Here is a 20,274-nt window from a genome sequence, read left to right as displayed (position 1 = left end):
TCCAGATCTGAAATGTAGTCTCCAGCAAGTTCTTCTAGTTTTTTGTTTCCTTTCCCTTTCTTCAAACTCTTAGATGGCCAGACTATAAGCAAGGTTCACTCTTGTACACCAAAAATGACAGATGCTAAGGCATCCTGGTGCATAAATCCTGACAAAACTTGCATCTAGTCTGTGTATGCAGCTGCACAGTGGCATTTTACCTCACACAGTTTTGCTGGGATGAAAGTGTAGTAGTGCCTGATACCCGGGTGCATAAGTCCATTTCCCAACATTACAAAGAAAAAGTCTTAAAGATCAACCAATATAGGGCATAACAATTTTTTGCATATCACAGTGCATAACAGAATACCTATAGCATCCTGCAAGACAGGTTAGTTTCAAAGTCTTTAGAGAAATTATAACTAGAACGGAGAGAGTACAATAAGAAGCAGTGTGTTACTTGCATGGCATTGTTTCTCTTGGGCCCATGAAATTTGGAAACATTTACAGAGCTGTTATGAAGCCAGCTGGATTCTGATGAATTTTAACCTCAGCCTCTCATTTTCTGAAAAGTAAAATACAGAAAACCTTTGCAAGCTGGTACAGCAATCCTGTGAAGACTGGAATCTGATCAACCCTGCTGTTAGCTCCATGTACCAAATTATACTAAATAAATGAAACATTGTCCCAGTCCTTTTACATACAAAATTCAGGCTAGAAGACTGTGATGAAATACAATGAAAAAGTACATCTCTAATACCTAGTCTTGTGGGAAGCAGAAGTGAGTGGTTACAAAGTTTTGAATTCTACTTCTTAAAGAGAAAACTCATGCTGATGGTCTGATCTACAGTAAAATTCCTGTCCTGGTACCTCCAGCCCTACTGACATGTTCCAGACTTTTGCAGAGCTCGTGTATGAGCACCCAGCTTTTTCTCCTTGCTGCATCTCAGCAAGAGGGTGCTGCTTTAGCATCCTCTCCTCAGATACCAGGGGATGGAGGCGGCTGGGGCCGGGGCTCGTCTCTGCCTTTTATGCTCGACAGCTTTTGCGGGACCAAGGCCAGCTTCTGGCAGGATGCAGAGGACCCAGACGACCCTTCCTGCCAGCCACACTCGAGACACCGCCCGGGGGGGGGCTCCTGGGAGCTCCGCCGCACGGGGGAGGACGGGCAGCGGTCGAGGGTGCGGGCGCTGATGCGGGGCCGTTTTCGGCGCGGTGCCCGGAGTTTGGCGCATTCCGCCCCGCGGGGTGCCGGGGAGGGTTGTCCGCCGCACGTCACCGCCGCCCGCGATAAAAGCCCGGCGGGGAGGGAGCCAGGAGGAGAAGCGCGGAGGTCCTCGGGGCGGCAGCGACCCGGAGGCCGGCGGGGGAGGCGGCGGCTCGCTCAGCGGCAGTCCTTCGCCGCACTCCACTGCTGGACGTGTCCGCACCGCGGCTGCCCGCTGCAGTGAGCTGGGAGAAGCCGTGTCTGCGCCCCCCGGCCCCGGCCCCTGTGCGGGCCTGACGAGGAGGTGGTCGGCGGAGCGAAGTTGGCTGCAGAGGGAGGAGGCAGCCGGCGGCGGAAGGGTAAGGGCGTTGTAGGGTGGGCGCCCGGCGGCTCCCCGCAGCATCCTCCCTGCGGCGGGGGATGCGGCGGGATACAAACCCCGGCGCATGCAGGGTGACTCGGACAGGAAGAACGTCGTCGGGGCCGGCAGCCCCTCGGCGAACGGGGCCTGGGCGGTGCACCGGAGAGAGCCCGGCTCTGCCCCCTTCGCCGCTTTTTGTTTCCCTCGCAGCGGCTGGGTCCGGCGCGGTCGGTGCGGCCGGATCCGCGCGTTTTCACCCAGGCACCCATGGCGTAGGAGTGACCATGGCATTCCCACCTAGAGCACTCAGTCATGCAGTAGGCAGTGTCAGTATATGCTGTTCTTGGAAGTGGTACTACTTTTCCAGAGTTATCTCTGCTGTCCTTTGTTTGGTGAATAGACTAACCTCATCAACCCTCATTTGCTTTCTCGAGTTGGAAATCATTAAAAGAAAAAAACAAAAGTTTAATCAAAGTCGTATTTTGAAATGCACCAAGAGGGGATATTTCGTATCAACTTAATTGTGTTTTTCAGTCATTATTTTGGCAGTGGATGCAAGCCTTTTAAGTTACTTTGTTCTTATTCCAGTACTGGAAGACCCTTTCTACAGTCTAATCTTCATTTATGTTTGGCTCCTTTTAAGTAGCTATGAAAAGCATGCTTTCCCGCATGAAGGCAATTAAATGTGCATGCCAGTGTACCATATAAAACAGCTTGAACAGACTGAAGTTCATAAGGTTGAAGATAAACCATCTTCCCAAATCAACAGTGTATACTTACTAGAGTAAAAACAGAGTAGCATCCTGGTTTCTCCCCCTGAAACAACAGTGGCAAACTGTACAAACTACAGTTGTTGTTGCTTAGTAAGTTCATACAGACCAGCAATTCAGCCTCCAAATTACATTACTCTCTCTTATGCATTTACAGCCAACAGACCTGGAAGAAAGACTTTGTCTTGGACCTAACTCCTGAGCATTTTGAGATCATTCATCATGAAGTATGTAGTACAGGAATGGCTCAGAATAACCACCTTGCTATTCATAGCTCAAGCAGTTTCTGCAATGGTTCTTCCCAATGCAACGCTCTTACAGGAGCTTTTGGAAAAGTACATGGATGAAGATGGTGAGTGGTGGATCGCCAAGCAGAGAGGGAAAAGGGCTATCACAGACAGTGATATGCAAAGTATCTTGGATCTTCATAATAAATTACGGGGTCAGGTGTATCCACCAGCTTCCAATATGGAATATATGGTAAGGAAAAACTGATAGTGACGTGCAGAAAGAAATGTGCTTGGAATGGTTGCTGTCACTTTGTAACACAATATACTTTCAGTCTTGGCTTGCTTGTTTTCCAGTTTAAAGCACTTGTTTCTTGTTTGTCTTTTTTTTTTTCCTTTTGTACAGAGGTGAACTGTGAGATAAAAGTATCTGCTTGTGGATCAGACATCATGTTCTACCGATACTAATGGTTTTAATCCTTCATAGCTCTCCTGAATTTAAGTGGCAATTCTTCAGTGGTAGGGTTCAATTTCCAAAATTACATTGCTCAAAGTAGTTGATTGTGACCTAAGAAGTTACCATCTAAGAAGAGTTACTGAACTCTGAACTTTCAAAATAACTTGAATACTCTTCCATGCTTCTAGGTTAGATGGAATTTCTGAGGAAGAAAGTCTTCTATTTAACTTGGCATCTGTTACTGGATTGGAGTCCTGTATGTTCCCATGTTAGACAGATTAATAATGTAATGCATAATTTATATTTGTGTTTTTCCCTTAAGAAGCATCTATATTTGATTTATTATTAGTAGATTTAAATCTCCCATGGTTTTGAACTTTGATTTTATGCCATAGTTCAAGGCTAACTCTGTCTGTCCTTGCTAATTAAATCAAATCAGGTCATTAGAGCTTTGAAGAAGTCCAGAGGTCTGACAAGAATGGACAACTTTTCTTCCGTTCTTTTTTCTGCAGAAAAGCACAAATCTCTTTCCTGTGTCCACACTGTGTATTATTTGTGTATCAGTCCAGGCACCAGAGAAATAACATTACTAAGGGTTGGGTTGTTTATACCAAATATTACACATATTTATTTACAAATATTGTCAGGTTATGACAGAAGGTCATACTAACACATTTCAAGATGTAGATGTCTTTTGCAGCTTGGAGTGGTGTCTATCAGCTTGGAGATCTGATTGAACATATATGTGCCCTGGAGAAACTGTGCTTACTTAAACCATTAATAAAGGCAGTTTAACTTAAGTTTACCTGTATGAGTGTTACTATATTAGACTAAGAGCCATCAGAGAATTAGTTACTATGTTTCATCTCCAAATAAGGGGATGATAATATCTGAAACTCCTTTCTTTAACTCCTTCATTTAAAATAGTCTGCACATCTTTGAACTAGTATGTTTCTGTTACGACTTTATAAGACCTTTTTATAATATAAGTTAGCTTCTTGTTTCCAATAACCTAAGTTGATTTATTTCTGGAAAACTTAAGAAAAACCTGTCCAGAATTTTTATAAAATAAGAACAGGGAAAACTGCATTGTTTTCCTATGTTAAAATAGCGTAACACTTTTTCCCAAGATTCTGCAAAAGAGTAGCTTTGATTTTTATTTAAGTGCTTTTTTCCATTCCTAATGATATTTTACATTTACCTGTGTTACATAGTTTGAAAAGAACTTGGATATGCTGGTTGGAGTTACACTTTTGACATCTGTATCCTTCACAGATTCCTCCTGCACTGCGCACACTTTGGCCTAGAGCTTGTGTTAGGTCTACATCTGGAACAATTTTTTTGTGTTGTTGTTGTTGTCTTTTTATTTCTGTGCTCCACTGTGACCCCTGACCCAGAGTACAAGTAGCATGGAAAAGAGATTACACAATTTTAGTATTAAGGAGATATACTTATGTCCTGTTACTCAGAACAGGACAGCAGCTTTCAAGAACCTTGGATTCAATTTTGGGATAATATCCAAGGGAATCAGGGATTGGGGTGGGCAAAAGTTTAGGATTTGTGAATGGGAAGGGTCTGTGTAAAGAATCTGGCCAAAGGAATGGATATGCGTTCAGAGACAGAGCCCCATGAGAAGGGCATGCAGGGGGGCTGAGAGTCTGGTCAAGAAGATGTTGAGAAATCAGTGGTATGGAGAGAAAGAGCATTTGATGAATAGATGTGGTTAGGGGGAAGAGCTGTGACTTCCTGGTCAAAGAAAATTTGGAAGCAAGAGTTTACGGAGGGAGGTTAACAGCACACAAGTTCACAAAGAGGCTATACAAAAAGACAACCTGTGAGTGAGTGATAAGGGAGATTGTATGTGGAGGAAGCTGGCAGGAGTCAATATTGGGAACTGAGAGGATAATTTGGGAGACAGTGGAAACCCTCCACTGGTTAAAAGAAGGAGGAAATTATGGGATTTCTGATTGTTTGCATGTATTGTTTAATAAGAGTGAAATTTGAGTACAGAGTGGTAAATGTGGTGTGGAGCCACAGATTGAACAGCAAAGAAGGAAAAATAAATGATAGCTCATTAAGGAAGCATGGTTTGTTTTGTGTAAAGTGATTCCTTTGGAAAAACTAGCATCATAATCATAGTGCATTATTCATATTGCACATTATATTTATTGCATAATTAAATTACTTGAGGCAAACTCTATTCTGTCATTTCATAACTTTTGAGAGATATAGCTGTATAAGTATTACTGCTAGTTTTCTGTCCATAATTAAAGCAAATGCCTGTTTTGACACTTTATAGTGAATTTGTTTTTCTAGATTCATATCAATAATAGGATAAACAAGTTCTACTTTTCCAGGTGAAGTGATAAGCACTCTTAGATCTGTCTTTCCAAGGGTCTGTGACCTCTGGGTTAGTTTTGTGATTCTTTTCCAGTTTGTATCTACACATAGTAGATATGTCTAAGGAGCAGAATGTTCTCATGGTTGTCTGGCTGAATTTACCACATGACAAGTTCATCTTCCCAAGTACTGTGACTCTAGCAGTGAGCAGTAATAGATTCGTCGGGTAAAAGGATAAGATAAAAGCGTGTGAAAAGAGAAATTTCTGCAGTGAACCCCCCCCAGCTTCCAGCAAACAGCAGCTTAGGGACTTCCAAAATCTGCTCTTATACTTTTTGTGGCCAATAGTCTTGGGTGGAATTTTCTTTTATGAATCTGAATGCTTTTGAGTCCATTTGTATCGTTTGAATCCATGGCATCAAGTTGCAGAGCACTGTATATTTCAAATCATAGAATAATTAGGGTTGGAAAGGACCTTAAGATCACCTAGTTCCAGCCCCCTGCCATGGGCAGGGACATTTAATTATGGATTGTGGGAAAAAGTACTTTTTTTTTTAAGAAATAATAATTTCCTCAATGGTGGCATCTTTTCAGCTGGAGAGTCCTACTCCTCTTGCGTGAAAAATGTTCTATCTGGTATGGTTGTACTGTTTTCATTTTAATTCAAAGGGAGAAAAACAAACTCTTGATACTTATGGCATACCACAGATACAGTTTTTTGCTTCCTAATCATTTCTAAAATTCTTTTACTTTTTTCACTGTGCCTGAACTAAAGCTGACATTTTCATATAGATATTCACAATTACTCCAAGATCTTTTTAGTGTGCTAAGAGGTCATTTACTACACTACAGTGTATGAAAGTTGTCTGTAATCTCCAGCAGTGTTCTCATTATTTTGCATGTATTCACACCGAATGCTGTCATTTTGTTTTCCAGTCACTTATTATTAGTGAGGCTCCTAACTCTGTCTTTTATTTTCCTATCTTGTTTTTAACTACCGTTAAGTAGTGAATACCATCGTGCATTCCCTTTTCTTGGGCTGTTGTGAAGAAGGTATACAGCAGAGGACCATGGACACATCTTGCAGGGAATTTGAAGTTATTTCATATTCTTATCTCTGTTTTCTGGCTTTTATCACTTTTTTTCTTAAACTCATGATATCTTAATTTTAGTCATTTATTAATGATTAATGAATTAATGAATAATTAATTAATGAATTTATTAATTTCAAGACCAGGTTGGATGAGGCCTTGGGTGATATGGTTTAGTGTGAGGTGTCCCTGCCCATGGCAGGGGGGTTGGAACTAGATGATCTTAAGGTCCTTTCCAACCCTAACTATTCTATGATTCTATGATTAATTTTTAAATAACTTAGGAACTTTGTAGGAAGCTTAACTGCGCTTAATCCTCTTCCACATGTTGACACCTTCAAAATTTAATACATTCAGGGAGGATTTCATATTATCTGTGTATTTAGAATGTTTTTTAATGTTCTGTATGGAATCATCCCATGGAAGTCAGCCTTTAGTCTGCAGTTTCTCAGGATCTACTGGACACTTTTTAAAATATTACTACCCACACTCTGTTTTCTGTTACTGTGGTAATGAGGCCATATTAGGAGAGATTGTGTACCACAGTAATTCTGAAGTTCCGTGATCAAATTCTTCCAGATTCTTGAAGGATATTGTCTGGTCCTGCAGTTTGATGCTGTTAATGTATTCAGTTCCATCTAATGTGTTTTAAGTCTGATATGGATCCTCCAACTCCCCTTCTGTCTCTTTCTCCGTATAGAAGGATTCTGGCAAGAGAACCTGTGTAAGCTCCTCTGTAGGGAACTGTAGTCCAACTAATTCAATTAACTTCTCTGCAGTGGCTTTATGTGACCTTCTGACTGCATGTTAGATCATTCTTTCCTAAACATTTTATTTCAATGCTGAGAGAATTCTTGAAGTGTCAACATTATGACTTAAACAGGGGAAAAAAGATATCATTTTTAAGGTGATGATGAACATGAAAATGAATGGCAGATACATACTGTTGATGTTTATTGAGGTCTCTCCTCATAAGAGAGATGCTCCAAACCTGTGATGATCCTTGTGGCCCTCCACTGGACCCTTTCCAGTAGCTCCTTGTCTTTCTTGTACAGAGGAGCCCAGAACTGGACACAGTACGTCATGCATTCTATTTTAAATCATTCTTTTAGTACTGATTCCATGACTTCATGCATATTTTCCCAAACAAATGAGTAAGTCAAATAGCTCATGTAAGACCTATATTCCATGCATGTGCCTCTGTTGTACTGAAAAGTGTTTAGGTTCCTATTTTGATAGATAGCAATGCATTTCAACCTGGTATTTCTCAGCAATTAGCCCCACACTGCATTTTGTAATTACTGTAATTAGAGAACATTGGTGTCCTCTAGAGCAAGGAAGTCTTTGCTTATTTATAGTTGTCTTTTTTCTAATCCTGCTGATAAATGCTAGGGATGTCATTGAAAAGCTTGTGCTTTGCTTCTATAAAGTTTTATTTTGCAAACCTTGTGAAGAAAATACAGTCTTCTAGAGGTACTTTACGAAAAGTTCAGAATGCAGTAATTTATTTGCTATAGCTGCATGGTTCTTAAGGGCAGTTATAGATGTGTATCTGAATCAGTACTGAATCCATATTTTGTTTACAGAAGAAAAAAATATTCTTACTTTGTGTTGTTATAATACCTCTGAAGGTCTTAATTTTAAAAATTGATAATGATCTGATGAAAGTGCTGATACCATGATACTCCTTTCAAAATCATGACTGACTCATGACTTCTGAGGGGCCTTATATTTTAAGAGGCTTAAAGGTTTGCCTTTCCATTTCAGTAACTTCATGAAAACTTCAGAAGAATATTAGTAGTGACTGTAAATACTTCTCATTCAGATTTTTCTATTTTTTCCTCAGGCATATTCCTTCTGTATTTAAATACAACCCATTGGACTTTTGATCATATGAACTCAATAGCAGGTGGAGCTGTTCCATGAATAATAATGGAACTTTCATGTCACCATAGTGACTGAACAGGGATAGAAATAAATTATTGGCTGTTTTGTGATGCTTTTAGATCCTATGATCTGCATAAGTCTGAAGGTAGAAGTTTCTCTCTCTATCTCTCAGCTTCCAGCTGAGATTTTTTTTGTCTGTAGTATACTTAGGAGAACTGAAATAGCATTAGGAAAAATGAAGGAAAGCCTTGTAGTGTACTTTACACATTTTAGTGTAGTGCACTTACACATTTTGGTGAACTTTTATGTGCTGAATAGAAGTGCCTTGTTAAATTTCCTAGACCTTTCTGACAAAACTTGTTCATGTCTCTGTTTAGCGTATCTTGTCCATTTTGCCAAAACTCTTGAGGGACACTTGGTAAAAAACAATTCATGTTCCTTTCGAGTGGAGGACTTTGGTTTGTGGAATCCCTCAAGTGTCTGGAGAGCACTTTGGGTGCCAGGAACAGGGCACCTCTTTTAGAGTGAACCTGCCTGCTTTCCCTCTGGTTTTCCACTTTTCTGCTCCACTTCAAAGGTTGGTGGAAGTGCTTCAGCTCCTCTGCCTGTGCTCAAAGGCTGTTGACACTGCATCAAAGAATACATTGACGTTGACTTATGCTCTTATTCTGTCTGGCAGTTTTAGCAAAGGATTGTGCAATGTGAAGTGTCCAAGAAAGCAAGTGGATAAGTCCGTGGTATGACTTTTACTGATGTAATGCCAACAACAACTAAGCAACTCCAAGCAAAGAAACTGAAAGTGGAAAGTAGCAGAAAGGCTCACTGTCTCAAAGTTTAAGGGAGCCTTCCCAAAATAATTAACAACATAGGACAGAAACTATTCATTGTGTATTTTTGCTGTCAGAGGCATTCTTCATCCTCCATATCAAAAATATTATTAAAAGTTAATCAGTAGTAGTAGTATAAGAGCTTAAATACAAAATACAGTCTGAACACAGAATCAATAAGATTTATAAAAGTATCTCCATGTAGCCTTAGTCTTTATGATGATACCTGCCTGGGAATCTTCTTTAACTTAAGATTTTTTTTTAACAGATATGAAATACTTATTTTTTTAACAATTTCATTGAAATGGTAGATATGAATTTATCCTCAACTTTAGATTTGGCTTAAGTACAATGACTGCCATAGTTAGAAAAGTGTGATTTATTAAGAAGACTGTCTTCTGTCCATACAGAGGATGTTTTTTTATTTTATAATGAAGGAAAATAACAGTTTCTATTGAGGCTATTTCACTCATCAAATCCAGAATTTTGGCTGCCTGATAGATACCACGGTATATTTGCCCTCAATTACCTGTTGGATCTCCAAATGATCAAGAACTCCTTTAATACATTTATTAAGTCTTTTTTCTTTTTTTTTTTTTTTTTTTTTTAGGTTTTATTTAAACATATTTCTAACAGTAGTAACAAGTCACATGATCAACGGGTGCTTTATGGCAGTAAGTTCAATTCACTTATGTCAGATTACAGTGGTCATCTTCTCAAAGGGTTCACTGTGACACATGTTTGAGATACTGTGGCTAATTCCTGTTCAAAGTCCAGGAAATTCTGTAGCATCTCTAAAACTGCTGTATGAAAGCAATCAATTATAGCTGGTTTATCGTAGCAGTCACTACTAGGATTTGAGGTAAGGACCCATGCTCTGGTCAATTTGTGATTAGCTATAAATATTTATGATTACTATTTGTAATGAATGTGTGTAATTCATAATTCGACAATCAACAAAACTCAGAAATCAAGATCAGTGTTTACACTCTTGCTTCTTTTCCATTTGTGTCAGAATTTAGAAGTGAATAGATATTTAGTCATGTTCTAATAGAAAGTCTTTATGCAGTACTTTTAAAAAGTAGCAAAATAAATGCACTGTTTCAGAACACCTTGGAAAGCTGAATATTCCAGCAAGGTTTTTTTAACATGCTTTGGGTACACACAGAATTAAATGTGATTAGTCATGTCTGCTGGTTCCTATTCCTGGTTTTACTTTTGAACACAAAAAGCTCAAACACATGAAACTCTAATAGGGAGATACTTCTAAATATTGATGCAATGTATTCAGTGTTGGGGAACAATATTTTTGGCCGTATACCACTTTCATGTTTCCAGGCAAAAGCCACAGTTTTCCTGCTTCTTACTTTTGTCCAGAAGAGTGGCTGAAACCTCAAGGTCTGTTCAGGGATCTCTGCCCAGTTAAAGCTCTATAAACTCTAGTCCGCTGCATGGTAGCATGTAAAGTCCTTACTGTTTTATTTCTAGACAGGTAGTAGTTCTCCAATGAAAAATAGGTGCCTAACTTTCTTGGTAGTATAAAGTTTAACAATTTCAGCTATTCTCTTTCTTTTTGCTTAAAGGATGTATCAGTACTAGTCAGTGTGGTTGTTTTTGTATATTCAAGGAGAATTGTCTCGTGTTTCAGTACTCCTGAGCTTTTGTGGTCACTCTGCTGTATCCTGTAAGGGATCTTGAGCTTGTACAGAGGCCACATTTTTTTCATACTCTAATGGCTGAAAGTAAGCATCTCAGTCATGTGCTAATTCTCATTAGTTTCTATGGATTTCATTCAGCAGCCTTGGTATGGATCAAAATGCCTCACCTAACCATAACTGAAAGCCAAGCTGATGAAAACTGCCAATGTCTGTTCATCAAGAAGAAACCATATCAAGCCAATCTAATTTTTTTTTTATATGACCCACTAATTAACCAGCATAGTGTAGCAGAGGGGAGTAGTAGGTGTCATATTTTTGACCCTGGAAAGCTTTTGACACTCTTCACCCTGACATTTTTGCAAGTGAAAATTGACAAGCTCCCTGTTAAACTGGCAGATGATTGAAGGTGTTGCTGCTTCTGGAGCCCATGCCATTTGGGTAAGCACTTGGGTTATGACTTGTGTGAGCATACACTTAAAGAATACACTTGAAAATTGCAGAAGACATTAACATGGGCACAGGTTAGGATTGTTTCAGAAAACACGATAAATTAGAACTTGAGAAGTGGGAGTAGTGGTTTGGAACCAACATGATGAAGTTTAACTGCAAGTTATGGAATAAGGAAGAAATCAAACAGGCAAAATATAAGGAATAAAACGTAGAGGTAACACTGCAGTAAGAAGATACAGGAGTCGCACTGATTTAAAATTTAAAAATTAGTATAAGGGAGCAGTCTTTGAAAGGAGACTTCTCCATGTGAAGCTGGTGAGACCTTGTCTGAAATGCAGTATCCAGTTTTAGTCATTTTTTAAGAATGGTCTAGCCATTCTAGAAGGAATGAGAGGAATTAATTATAAAGACAGCATATGTGCTTTAGTTGTAAAAGTGAAGGAATGAAGCAGCTGAATTTGTTTAATTTGGGAAATAAATGAAGGTTGTTAACAGGAGAGAGAGTGATTTCTTTTTTCCTTAGCAATAAAACATCAGCTAGCATTCTAGCATTGCAGGGCAGGAGGTTTGGGTGGCATACCAAGGAAATCCTCTTTACTCTTACAATAAGAATATTCCAAAAGAAAATTAACTATTATTCCGAAAATGCTGTTGCTAGTTTTGATTTAAAAATATGGATAATACACATATATTTGATTCTGGCTTAGAGGAAGAGGCTAGATAGATACAGTCAACATCAGTCTTCTGAAGTAATTTTCAGTTGTACCTTTCTGTCATTTTGCACTGGTGCCCTGCAGCCGATTTCTAGTTCTTGACTGTATTTCTGGTTTACTTTGCTCATGGCATTTCTCATTCTATGTTCCATCTTTCGCTTTTTTTTTTTTTTTTGTTCTCAGTGTCATTAAAGAATACAGTGGATTCTATTAAAAAGTAAATAAATACCCATACTGTACTGTGGTATTTACTTTACCACTCTCTATATTTAGAATATATACAGCAATGAGGTATTTATACTATGCCATGGTAAATGTTTACTTTCAGTGGTGCCTGATGGTACTTACTTTTCCATCTTTCCTGAGCTTAAATTTTAGCTTTTTTTTTTTCTTTCTGTATAGTCCCATTCCATATATTTTTTTCTTCCTTCCTACATACATGAAAGCCTCTCCAACTAAAATGTTATCCCATTTTATTTTATTTTATTTTACTTTTTCACTGGAAAACGTTTTTTGAACTACTGGGCTTTTCAGTTCTGTTGCAGTACTGGTTGGTATAATTGGTAGGCTCACTTAACACTTTGGATGAGAATGTACTTATTTGATCTAACACTCACACAACAGAAATGGTGGGAGTCATCTACCACCACAAGCTTTTGATGTCTGTGGTGTACATGTCTTCATTTGAGCCAGTCTTTTTTATAATTAGTAGAGAAAACTGAGAATTTCCAACACACAGTTTATCTCAATTAAAGGTGGGTAGCTAAAATTACCTCCCTCTACAGATGCTTACTTGTCTGTGTAACTGCAAAGCTAATTTGGATAATTAGCTCAGATGTAGGTATCTGCTTTAAGGCTGTTTAAATTCAGGGGAGGTTAATCCCTGTGTGGAGTGATTAGTTTGGCTGGTGATGAATTGTAATTTAATCTGAGGTATCCTCACAGAAACATCAGCTCCTCCATAAGCAGAACATTGGTTTCAGTCTACGCGCTACTTGAACCCCATGTTGACAGAGGTTAAATACCACAGTTTGTAGTCCAGTCCATAAAGCTAAGATGGTGTTAGATGCGGTTTATTTTAACGTGATACGTTGTAAACCAGAAGCATTCAGAAGATCCTTATTGCATGCAACATTCCTGCTGTAAAACTTGTAACCTTCTGGGGTAGAAGAAGAGTGGGCAGCTGGAGTTGGTAACTGTTATTACCATTCAGTTTAATCTGCCACCTGGGTGGTGGAAAACCTTCTGGGTTTTAGCTTCAGCTGATCTAGCACATGTGGAAAGTTTGTGTAATGCTGCTAGCGCCTAATATATGGGTATGTCTTTGATGTTGCACTGGGTTTTAATAGGATACTGATGAAGGCAGTACCTGTGTTAGTGAGTGTTGTGGTGCCACAGGAGCAGGTATGTAGAGCAAAAGAACTGGTGCTGAGGGCTTGACATTCATGCTGTCTGTATTTCAGTGGTTTTTATTTTGAATTGGGATTAATCTGTGTGGACTGGATACCCATGAACGACTGCAAAGTGTTAGATGCACTCCTGGAGCACACCTTGCATTTTAGCTGGAAGAGATCCACTTTGTACTCCAGGAGTGCTCTGTGATACACAGTAAGTGGGAGTGACCAGGACTTCCATTTCCAAAGCATATTCCTGTTCTAAATTAAAAAAAAAAAAAAGCAACAAACCAAACCCTAATTCACTTTGAGTTCAGTCATGGTGGTATTGCAACCCAGTCTAAAAGATTAGCATTGTTTTCAGGCTGCTGTCTACATGAAAGTGAATGTTTTATATAGTAGATAGTAGATTGGTGTGAAATCTAAGAAATGCAGTAGAAATAGCATAAATAATAACTCAGATGATACACAAGTTGTTTTCCAAAGCTGAAGCAGGAACACACTTCTGATACTGTAAGGCTGAAGTATATAGAACAAAATATTTTTCTCTTACAGTAAAATAGGTGTTTGCAGGGACTGAAAACTTAGCCAATGCTCCTGCTGTGTGTAGTGGCTCAGGTGAAATAGCTTTTAAAATAGCAGTTTTGCTATTTGGGTATGCTGTTGTGGATAGCAGAAGCATCTGAGCTGTAGACTATGACGCCTTGTGAGTGGTAGACTATTCAGAGTAGATGATAAAATTAAGTCTTGAGCAGCACTAAGCCTTGACCCTTGGTTTTTATATGAGGATGACGCTAACTGTAAAGACCAAAACATGTTACCTTGCAGTGGGAAGAGACTACTTCCTCTAGTAGACAGCTATCGCAGAGATGGGGAGAAAAGAGGTTTTTTTTCTCATCCATTATCATGATGTCAGAGTGGTCATAGCTACCTAGTTATGTACCTCTCTTTCCCTCCCTCTCATATAGAGCAAGTTTACATCTGCACCTTTTTTGAGAATTTCATGTTGCACTTTGGACACCAGAGGGCAAGACAGGTACAAACCAATGCATATCTGTCCTGGGTTCAGCAGTAGAAGTCATTTTTTCTCCTTCTTAATAGCTGGTGCATTGCTGTGTTTTTGACTTTTGGCCTGGGAACAGCACTGATAATGCTGATGTTTTTAGTTACTGCTCAAATGTTGTGTCTGACCAAGGACTTTCTGAGCCTCATGCTCTACCAGGGAGGAGGGGAACCCGGGAGGAAGCAGAGGCAGGACACCTGACCCAAACTAGCCAAAGAGGTATTCCATACCACAACATGTCATGGCCAGGATGAAAAAATGAGAGTTACCCAGAAGGGCTAGATCACTGCTTGGGTTGGGCAGGGTATTATCAGTCGGCAGGTGATATTGTATTCTCTTTCCTTGTTATTTCCTTTATCATTATTATTATTGGTGGTAAGCAGTAGTAATTTGTGTTATACCTTAGTTACTGGACTGTTCTTTCTCAGCCAGTGGGAGTTACATTCTTTCAGTTCTCCTCCCCATCCCTCTGGGAGCTGGGGGAAGAAGCAGGGGGAGTGAGTGAATGAGCTGCATGGCTGGGCTTAAACCATGACAATATCCAAGACTAAGAAAATGGTATATGCTACACCATTTTGTGCACTACAGTCTCTTTAGTTCCATAGTTTCTTCCATGATACTGTTGAATACAGGGCTGTCATTACAAATCCAGCTTTCTGTCTTATAAACTACATTTTCTCATCTTAAAATTATCAAGATAGCCTTTGGTTCAGTGCTTTCTAACCTTCTGCATATATAAATAATTTGAAAAGTGAAATTTCATTCTGTGAAAAGTTGATCCCATTATCTCCTTTCTATATCATACTTAGGCTTTGAATCTTTCCTAATTTCAGCTTTCACTGGCAACTGTATGTGTATAACAAATTAACTTCTTACAACTGCAGTCTGCAGACTTTATCTTACAAGTCACACATTCTTGGCTTTTACAAGTCATGTAACAGGTTTAAAAACTTATGGACCTGGCCGTAACTAGAGAGACATTAATCTATTCTATTCCATTCTGTATCTAATATTTCATCTCTATTTGAGCACATTTGAACTCTAACGTAGTCTTGAAGAAGTAACAATGGTAAGTTGTACTGTAGGTTTCATGAACTCATCTGAAAAAACTGGATCAAATTAAGCATTGGCTGGCAGGATAATAGTTTTTTCTTATGACAGACTGTGCTAGGTGTATGTGCATGGCATCCATGTCAGGTAGTTTTTCTGTGTGGCACTAAAAATAAGGGGTTTAGGTGTTAAAGGCTGAAGAATAAATGAATGGGTCCTTTCCTCTATGGCGCAGAGAGAAAATGTCCTGAATAGCTGTCTTGGTTGTGTAGTACATGCGTTGAGGAGGAAAGCAAGACAAGTCGCATCATTTGCTGCAAACCCAAAATACATATATGCAAGGCTTTTGACATCTGATTCACGTCTCGGAACATGTTGCAGTTGAGGTTATTTGTTGATACTGTGTGTTTGAGTTATGCAGTATGACTGAGTTAATTCAATCCTTATAAAACAGCAACTATTTACTGTAAGATTTCTGATTATTTTTATCATAAAACTTTTTATTCACAATTTCTCATCAAAATTTTGAATGATTAAACTTAAATGAGTGCATGAAATGTATGCTTTGAGATTTTATGTTGTATTTTTTATAAAAAGATAACCTGTCTTTTAATTCCTAAATTTAAATTCTAATATATGAGACAGTTCCCATGAAATAATATCACAGGCATTTTACAAAGGTACTGAAATATGAATTACTCAAGTTTTAAAAATCATCTTCTTTCTCCATTGTTACAAAGATTAGCTAAAGCTGTTTTAAATTAGTGCCAATGAACAACATTTGTCTAGCCTATTATAACACTTTTAAAGTTTGATTAGAGAAAGGAAAATTGAAAAATTTCAGTTGAAACAAAATTTGGTTTTATCTATTGGAGAATTATATTTTTTTGCTTTCAATGAAAACTACCGGAAATTATGATTAGTTGAGCTCTAACATTCCTATTACTTCATTCTTTCCTGTTCTTCTTTCATCTATGTCATAAACTGATGTCTTTTGTGAAGTTCCTGTCATTAGACCTGTCATTATGATGGACACAGTGATCAAGGAAGGATGATGTTATCACTGTCTTAATGGACACCAGAGCAGAATCAATAATCAATCTGCTACAAGGAAAGTGCACTATGATGAGGCTCACTTCACCATAAACAGTAGTAAATAAAAACCACAGAAAGCACTAATTGGACAAATTAAAACTCTTAACATAAAAAGAAATAGGGTGATTACTTAATGGTGAGCCTTAAGCTATGACCTTTTTTGCTTAATTACTTGTGCAGATTCCTACTTGATATAATCTCATGCACATAGACCCATTCTTAAAAAACCTGGAGTTGGCTCCTCTTGGCTGATGTACTAACCTTTTGTGCAGTCAGGAATGACTGCAATGGGTAAAAATACCCAAATACCCCAGTCTCATTGTTGATATTATCTCCTGCTCTATGCTTTGTGCAAAGAGCTTTGCTGCATTCCATCTGCTTAGTCATGAAGATTATTTCTTTACTGCAGCTAAGGTTGTGGACTAGAAACTTAGAAGTGTGCTTATCTCTGGGTAGGCAAAGCAAGGGGGAGTAAGGACAATATTTCATAGTGTGCGTGAAGGCAGAGAAGCGGAAGAAGCTTTTTGAAAGGCATCCACTCTCAACAGTACCTTGGAGTGTGGGTGCTCATCTGTCAGGAGGATTGAATTTAATTTTTTCATCAGAAAGCTATTCTTGCAGAGTTCTGGATGGCTCTGTCATGCATAGCTATCATCATTCTTTAAAAGAAAATTTTGTTAAAGGTAACTACTTCACAAGCTTGAGGAACTGATTCAAGCAGCTATTATTGACTGCCTAGCTTAACTTCAAAAAATCATTATTTCACTTAAAATAGCTGCATAAAATATTTTGAAAGTTTTGTGGAGAAAAACACCCACAACAGTACAATTTCTTTATCCACAACTGCTGTTTTAAGAGTTGAAAATGTAAGGGGATGCTTTACCAGAGAATAGATTGTGGTATTCTGAGATTTATAAGAACTACAAGAAATTTTAGCTGGCTTTGGAGGTAGGAATTTCTAAAAATAAGCAGGTTGCCCACATTTTGGTCTAATGTAAGTCTAATTTACCCTGTATCTGTATTTCAGAACCTGGTTGGTAAAACCATTCTTAGAGAGCAATTATTTGGGAAATATGTTAACTTTATGACTTGTTCATATTCAGAGCTAAATCTGAGTATTACAGGATTTCAATTTGACAGTGTCATATAATATATTCAGCAAAGACAAACGATAGTGGCTTATATTTCAAAATGTTACAGTCTCATGATTTTATTACAGAATATTGAAGCCTATCATTTATAAGACCAAAACATATATGTGGAAAAGTGTGCTAATCTTGATGGTTTTTACAGTGGGTACAATAGAAAGAAGAACTATTAATAATGGTGAAACAAAGAAAGGGAAAAGATTTGTACAGACTGTCATATAAAACTTTCTGTTTTAAGATTAGTATATTTTCTTAAGGAGATTAAAGAATGCTGTGGCATATGACACTGAAATACTGGCCCAGTAGGGTGAACAGAAAATTCCTACTGTTTAGAGTCAGCGGGGTTTGTATCCATATGCGTGTTAAAAGCTTTATTGTGTCATTATTACATGCTGTCAAAATAAATGTTGCATTTTGTGAGTCAAAATGGACCCTATAAATTTTGTAACTGCTGATGATAGTAATAAGACAAAATCTAATTCAATGCATGAGAGATTTCTGAAGAGAAGCAAGAACAGATATGCTAGGATTAAACTGAGTTATATTAAAGTCTTTACATAATCATGGTCTTGCATAACCAAGGATATATTTATTTTTAATGAGTAATCTGATTAATAAGGGGAAAAACTGCATGTCAAAATAATTAGAAAAATAAATTTTAGCACGTGGAATTTGTCTTTTATGTTTGTGTATTCTTTGGCTTAGACATGATCTCCAGTGTCTGCATGGAGATTTGGTTTTGGAAACACTGAATTAGTGTTGATTTAGAAATTCAGTCTGAACTTATGATGAAGTAATTGAGGCTCTATCAGGAAAAGTGTTTCCTTCCTGGAAGTGTTTCAGTTTCCTAACCTGAGCATTGATATCAGATAGTCAAGTATCTAGAAACTGTATCTGCAACTACAGGAGTTGTTAAAAGTCCAGCAGTGGTATGGATGCTTTGCACAAGAGGGACCACTTTGAGGAAACCGCAGCTTAGCACGGTGAAAATGTGCGTACATAGTATTGTATAATTTCTTGCAGTAGGAGTACATTTGTAGTATGCTTTTAAAAGAAATAAACTTGCATTTGCCTTTCAGCTATAAGCCTATTCTTCCATGTCTCTTAAAGAATAAAAGAATAAGTAATTTTGAGAAACAATAATTGATAATCTTTAACTTATCCTAAGCATGCCTCTTGCTAACATGAATGCCTTTTTTACCAATCTGTCATAAAAATCTGTTAACGACAATCTTACTCTGTTTTTCATATTTTGTGTTTGCGCTGTATTATTTCAACAAAAGCTGATTATAGAAGAGGGAGAGAAAATCACTTTCATTTCAGATATACTGTTGGTTAGAGGAAGTAAAGCCTTATGTTGAAAGTGTGCTGGATAACATCCTTTTGGCTAAGAAAAGTACCTATTACTAAAAAGAACTCTCACAAGACAGAAAATGCACTTAATATAGCCTCGAAAGTTGAACTAAGTCTTTCAGTTTCATATTTGTGCTTTATTCATTGCAGCATTGCTTCACATGCTTCCTAAAGGAACTGCTGTGAAGGGGTTAAAACTGGTTTTTTTTCCTTCTGGTGAAAATGGTTTTTCTTTCTTATGTAACACAAATTTGCATACAATTGTCAAGTCTTACTCTTTTATTTATTCCTCTGCCCTGGCTAGTAACAGAGGCTTCAAAAACGGACAATCCTGTTTTGTTGTTTTTAAAGTAGGAGATACATATTTCTAAGAAGGTGTACCTTTCTTTCCTTTCAAATTTCAGACATGGGACACAGAACTGGAGAGATCTGCAGAATCGTGGGCTGAAACCTGTCTATGGGAGCATGGGCCTGCAAGCCTTCTTCCATCAATTGGACAGAATTTAGGTGCACACTGGGGAAGGTAGTTTGAGATACTGTTTCATACTATATTTTTTAGAAATCTAACAAAACTTGCATGTTACTTAAAGGGGGAATAATAGAAGCTACAACTTTTGAATGATCTAATAGACTACTACTGGCTTTCGTAGGTACAGACCTCCAACATTTCATGTCCAAGCATGGTATGATGAAGTGAGAGATTTCACATATCCCTATCCTCATGAATGCAACCCGTATTGTCCTTACAAATGCTCTGGTCCTGTTTGTACACATTACACACAGGTATGTAGATGGGTTTGGGTTTTGTCAGCTATGGAAAAGAGTGGTCAAGACTTCCAGATATGTTACTGTATGACAATGTAGAACATTAATCTTGCAGCATATACCATAGCACTAAAGCACAAATGGGACTTGTTGTTTATTAGACTCCATAGTTACAATCATTGGGTAGCGGTGACATAGAGTAGGGTTATACAAATCTTTAGATTCCGTCCTCATTAATACCACTTCCTTAATAGGATTAAGGAAAAAGCTCATAAACCCGTGTTGAACTGAGTGTTACTGCTCAATGCACTTTACAGAATCTAGTCTCTGTTGCTGGTATGTTGGTACTTCTTTCTGTAGTATGCTGAAGAAACACACATTTTAAAAAGAGAAAAAAAGTTTTATGAGGTGAATTCCTCAGCTCAAACAACAGTTTTTT

At 38.1% G+C, this 20,274-nt stretch overlaps 1 protein-coding gene across 4 annotated transcripts in view; it reads left to right on the top strand.

Annotated features, from left to right (window-relative positions):
* Positions 1-1,283: 1,283 nt before the first annotated feature.
* The window catches only part of CRISPLD1 (cysteine rich secretory protein LCCL domain containing 1), a 39,131-nt gene continuing 20,140 nt past the window's right edge, over positions 1,284-20,274 (top strand). The window contains exons 1-4 of one of the 4 annotated variants that reach the window (XM_062633164.1): positions 1,284-1,545; positions 2,475-2,797; positions 19,475-19,593; positions 19,721-19,853. In XM_062633164.1, coding sequence (XP_062489148.1) covers positions 2,540-2,797; positions 19,475-19,593; positions 19,721-19,853 — 510 coding nt within the window. In that variant the 5' untranslated portion in view covers positions 1,284-1,545; positions 2,475-2,539. Of the gene's footprint in view, positions 1,546-2,474; positions 2,798-19,474; positions 19,594-19,720; positions 19,854-20,274 lie in introns of those variants that run through there. The other 3 variants (XM_062633162.1, XM_062633163.1, XM_062633165.1) reach the window with 3 other exon arrangements.

The sequence above is a fragment of the Pezoporus occidentalis genome, unplaced genomic scaffold, assembly GCF_034315485.1.
Source record: "Pezoporus occidentalis ecotype Australia unplaced genomic scaffold, CSIRO_AGI_Poc_V1 ctg4, whole genome shotgun sequence".
NCBI classification, from domain to species: Eukaryota; Metazoa; Chordata; class Aves; order Psittaciformes; family Psittacidae; genus Pezoporus; species Pezoporus occidentalis.
This window is presented reverse-complemented; position numbering and strand designations above follow the sequence as displayed.